Source organism: Onychostruthus taczanowskii, unplaced genomic scaffold (assembly GCF_017590055.1).
Source record: "Onychostruthus taczanowskii isolate IOZ18803 unplaced genomic scaffold, ASM1759005v1 scaffold189, whole genome shotgun sequence".
Taxonomy (NCBI): domain Eukaryota; kingdom Metazoa; phylum Chordata; class Aves; order Passeriformes; family Passeridae; genus Onychostruthus; species Onychostruthus taczanowskii.
Window position 1 is genome coordinate 132,922 of NW_024499117.1, and position 3,748 is coordinate 136,669.

General features: G+C 57.5%; 1 protein-coding gene across 1 annotated transcript; it reads right to left on the reverse strand.

The window, feature by feature from the left end:
* Positions 1-2,344: 2,344 nt before the first annotated feature.
* LOC121334324 (translation initiation factor IF-2-like) lies at positions 2,345-3,220 on the reverse strand. The gene is made up of 2 exons (XM_041401327.1): positions 3,098-3,220; positions 2,345-2,864 (listed from the first exon to the last, which is right to left on the reverse strand). The coding sequence occupies exons 1-2, from the start codon at positions 3,184-3,186 to the stop codon at positions 2,345-2,347; spliced, it is 609 nt and encodes a 202-aa protein (XP_041257261.1). The 5' UTR covers positions 3,187-3,220.
* Between the last annotated feature and the right edge of the window lie 528 nt (positions 3,221-3,748).

Sequence of the window (3,748 nt, forward strand, 5' to 3'; positions counted from 1 at the left end):
TGTATTGCTGGCAGGGGTGTGGTACTGACTGCTTTCTGTGATGGCATAAGGTAAGAGGGTCTCCTGCCCCATTGGGGATTGGCATAGGTGGGCCGTTTCATGTTCACTGCGGGAGGAGGCCGAATATGGCCCGTGTGCCCCCTCCCTCTCCCGTTTCCCCGGGGCCTAGACCTGCAATCCCTGGCCACGTGACCCTTCTTCCCACAGCTCCAGCAAATGCCCCCTGTGCGTTTCTGGAGCGATGGTGCTGCTAGAGGGGGTTGTGTCGGGTGAGGGCAGCTTGCTGCGACGTGACCTGCCTGGCACCAAAACTGGAGCCCTACAACGTGGGGCTCTTGGCTGTTATAAAGGTGACATGCCCCCCACACCTTTGAAGGCTCCTTCCCTATTTTCACGGCCAAGGCCACCCAGGGGCCCCACTCTGGGGCACCCCCTGCTGGCCCTGCGGTATCGGCGTGGTTTGTGGCTGTGGTGGTGGGTGTGAAAGTTCCACTGGTGGTGCTGGGCAGCTCTGCCATTGTATTGCTGGCAGGGGTGTGGTACTGACTGCTCCCTGTGATGGCATAAGGTAAGAGGGTCCCCTGCCCCACTGGGGATTGGCATAGGTGGGCCGTTTCATGTTCGCTGCGGGAGAAGGCTGAATATGGCCCGTGTGCCCCCTCCCTCTCCCATTTCCCCGGGGCCTAGACCTGCAATCCCTGGCCACGTGACCCTTCTTCCCACAGCTCCAGCAAATGCCCCCTGTGCGTTTCTGGAGCGATGGTGCTGCTAGAGGGGGTTGTGTCGGGTGAGGGCAGCTTGCTGCGACGTGACCTGCCTGGCCACATTTAAAGCAAGCCATAACACTGGTTAGGGTATTGACGGCTGCCTGAATAGGTGTCAGCTGTTCCTCCCTCACCATGTATTTTATCATTCCAGCCAGGTTGGTTCCGGCTGGCAGGGAACGCAGGATCTCTTTCGTGACTGAATTACTCTGCTGACGAAGGCAGTCGGTAATCACTGATTCCATGGAACTTGCGGGTAATGTGGAGGAATCCAGGGCTGTTTTCAGCCGGTCTACGAAATGTGTGAAGCTTTCGCTCTCTCCCTGTTGGATGGTCAACCAAGGTGCTGGTCTGGTTACCCCCCTAGAAGCTGCCTGTATGGCCTGTCTGGCTGCCCTGGTTGTTGCTCTGATCTCCTCAGCCCGTAGCTGCGCTGCTTGCTGCTGTGGTGTGGCTACGTCCTCATGTTTCCCTAGCAGCCTGGCTAAACTTGAGCCATGAAGTTGCTGTCCCTCGCCTGATGCCTGGGCTAAAGCTGTTGAGCAATGGTCTGTTCACTCTTGCTTAAATACGATCATGCCTGCCCCATCAAAGATCATACGAGCTATTTGTCTAATATCGAAGGGAAGTAAATCGTCATTGCTAAAAAGCCCGTCTATTAAAGTGGTAACCACTGCTGAGTTGATCCCTTTTTCTGAAATTGCTTTCGCTATTGTCTGAACTTCCTTTGCATTTACTGGTGTATATGTTCGCTGCTGATTTCCCTGGGCTCCGGTAATCCTGACTGGGTAAGCATGAACATTGCTCATGTCCAGCCAGTCCAAACATGCTATTTTTAATTTCCCCCAGTCTGTAAGCTTATATTGCTTCTGTTTCCCGGTTTTATTTAAAGCTTTACTCGGTTCCGCTTGAAACCGCGTTAATTCTGCCCTCTCGCTTTCCGAGTCACTGTCAGACTCGGTGAGCTCAGCTGAGCTGACTGAAGAGCTCTCACTTGTATCTGAGCCGGAAGTTGAATGCCCATACACTTCCGGTTTGCTCCGCGTTTTCCTGCGGCTCTGCCCCCGCTCCTCCCCTCGGAGGTGGAGTTCGCGCCTCCCCTCGGGAGCGGCGTCGTTCTCGCTCCTCCCCTCTGGGGCGGCCCCGCTCCTCCCCCCATGGGCGGTGTCGCTCCGCCTCTTGGGAGGGGCACCGCTCCCGCCCCCCGTGCGTTTCCTGCCCCCCGCGGGGCGTTCGCCCCCCCGCGTCGCCCTGCACGTGCGCAGTAGTGTTCATTCTCGGCTCCGGGCCGTTCCCGCCGCTGGGTGGCTGGCCCCGCCCTTTTCCTAGCCCCCCGCCACCATTTTCAAAGCCATACGGTGGTGGGGCTGGCTGTAGCCGCGCCGTGGCGGCGGCGGTCTGCCCGCTCACCAGCGGCGCGGCTTTGGCGAATCCCACGGCTGCCGCCGGCGCACCGGCGCTGGCGGACTCCGTGGACGCCGGCGGCTCGGCGCCGGCGGTCGCCACGGCCGCGATGCTTTCCGCGCGGCGCGCGTCTGCCGTTAAACTTTCCCAGAACGAGCGCGCGCGCTGTTCCGCCGTCATTTTTCCCCGGTCAGCGGTTTCCGGTGGGGGGGATGGGCTGCCATTTTGGCGCGTTCCTCGGGCGGGCTGGGGTCGGGCGCGGTCCGCGGTGGGTTTGAGGGGTCCCGCAAGGTGGGCTGTGGGATCGGGGAGTCCTGCGGGCACTGTGGAGGGGTCGGAGGGTCCCCCTGGGGCGCTGGGTGGTTGCGTCCCGGGCTCGCGTCCGCGCGCGGGTTCGGGCGGGGAACGCCCGCTTCCCGCGCTCCCCTGCCTCCCTCCGGGCTGTTTCCAGGGGCAGATTGGGTCGCAGCTACGCTCCCGATTTTTGGGGTTGCTATCAGCATGGTCTTCGCTGCTTCCCATGCCTCCTGCTGTTCTGAAGCCTTTTTTAAAGCTTCTTCTGCTTTAGCCCATGCTTTAAGGCATTTTGCACTGCCTGTAGCTTTTAAATCCTTGGCTAAAGCGATCGTACACCTCACCCATATCTCCGAATTAAATATATCTATGGGACGAGTTATCGTCCCTAGCTCATGGAGCCTATTAATAGCAAGCTGAAAATGCTTGAAATCGCATCTTATTCCCCAGTGCAAATTAAAATAACTCACGACTCTGGCTACAGCTTCCATGAAACTGGCGGTCCTGAGGCGTCCCTCCTCACTTTGGTGGGGTCTTGGACCCCCCGCAGCCGCTGGTCCTGTCCAGGGGATTCCCGGTCCCGGGTTTTGTTTCTTGTCCTTTTTCCTCCCGGGTTTCGGCACCGCTCATGGAGCCTATTAATAGCAAGCTGAAAATGCTTGAAATCGCATCTTATTCCCCAGTGCAAATTAAAATAACTCACGACTCTGGCTACAGCTTCCATGAAACTGGCGGTCCTGAGGCGTCCCTCCTCACTTTGGTGGGGTCTTGGACCCCCCGCAGCCGCTGGTCCTGTCCAGGGGATTCCCGGTCCCGGGTTTTGTTTCTTGTCCTTTTTCCTCCCGGGTTTCGGCACCACTTGTGGCCTTATGGTTAAGGCCCGGCGCCCTGGTTCAGAACACAGCACGGCAGCCCAAATCCCCAAGGCTGCTCGGGCTAAGAACTCGCAGACACCAGCATGGCAGACGGTTCAAAAGCCCTTTATTGGTTTTCTCATCGATATATATACCCTTGGTTCTACCTCTACTCTCTGGGGTCTAACTTTTACCTTTTGTGGTTAGTAAGGAAACTGGGAGAGGCCAGTGTTAGGAGAGGTTACATTCTTTGGCCTCTTTTCCTGTGGCTATCTCTTATCTCTCTAAGTCAGGGGAGAGAGGGGCTCTATCGGTTTCCGTGACAGCCCGAGATCTTCCGAACGCCTGTCCCTATTCTCTCTGCCACAGGTTATATCCTAAAGGGGCTCTTAGGTGAAGATATTAAATATTTTCAGAAATGCCAACAATTAT

Excerpts from the sequence above, each read along its gene's own strand:
- LOC121334324 (XM_041401327.1), bottom strand. The coding sequence starts at position 3,186 with ATGGAAGCTGTAGCCAGAGTCGTGAGTTATTTTAATTTGCACTGGGGA. Across the intron at positions 2,865-3,097 it reads TTTCAGCTTGCTATTAATAG|GCTCCATGAGCTAGGGACGA; the intron begins GCTCCATGAGCG and ends TGCTATTAATAG.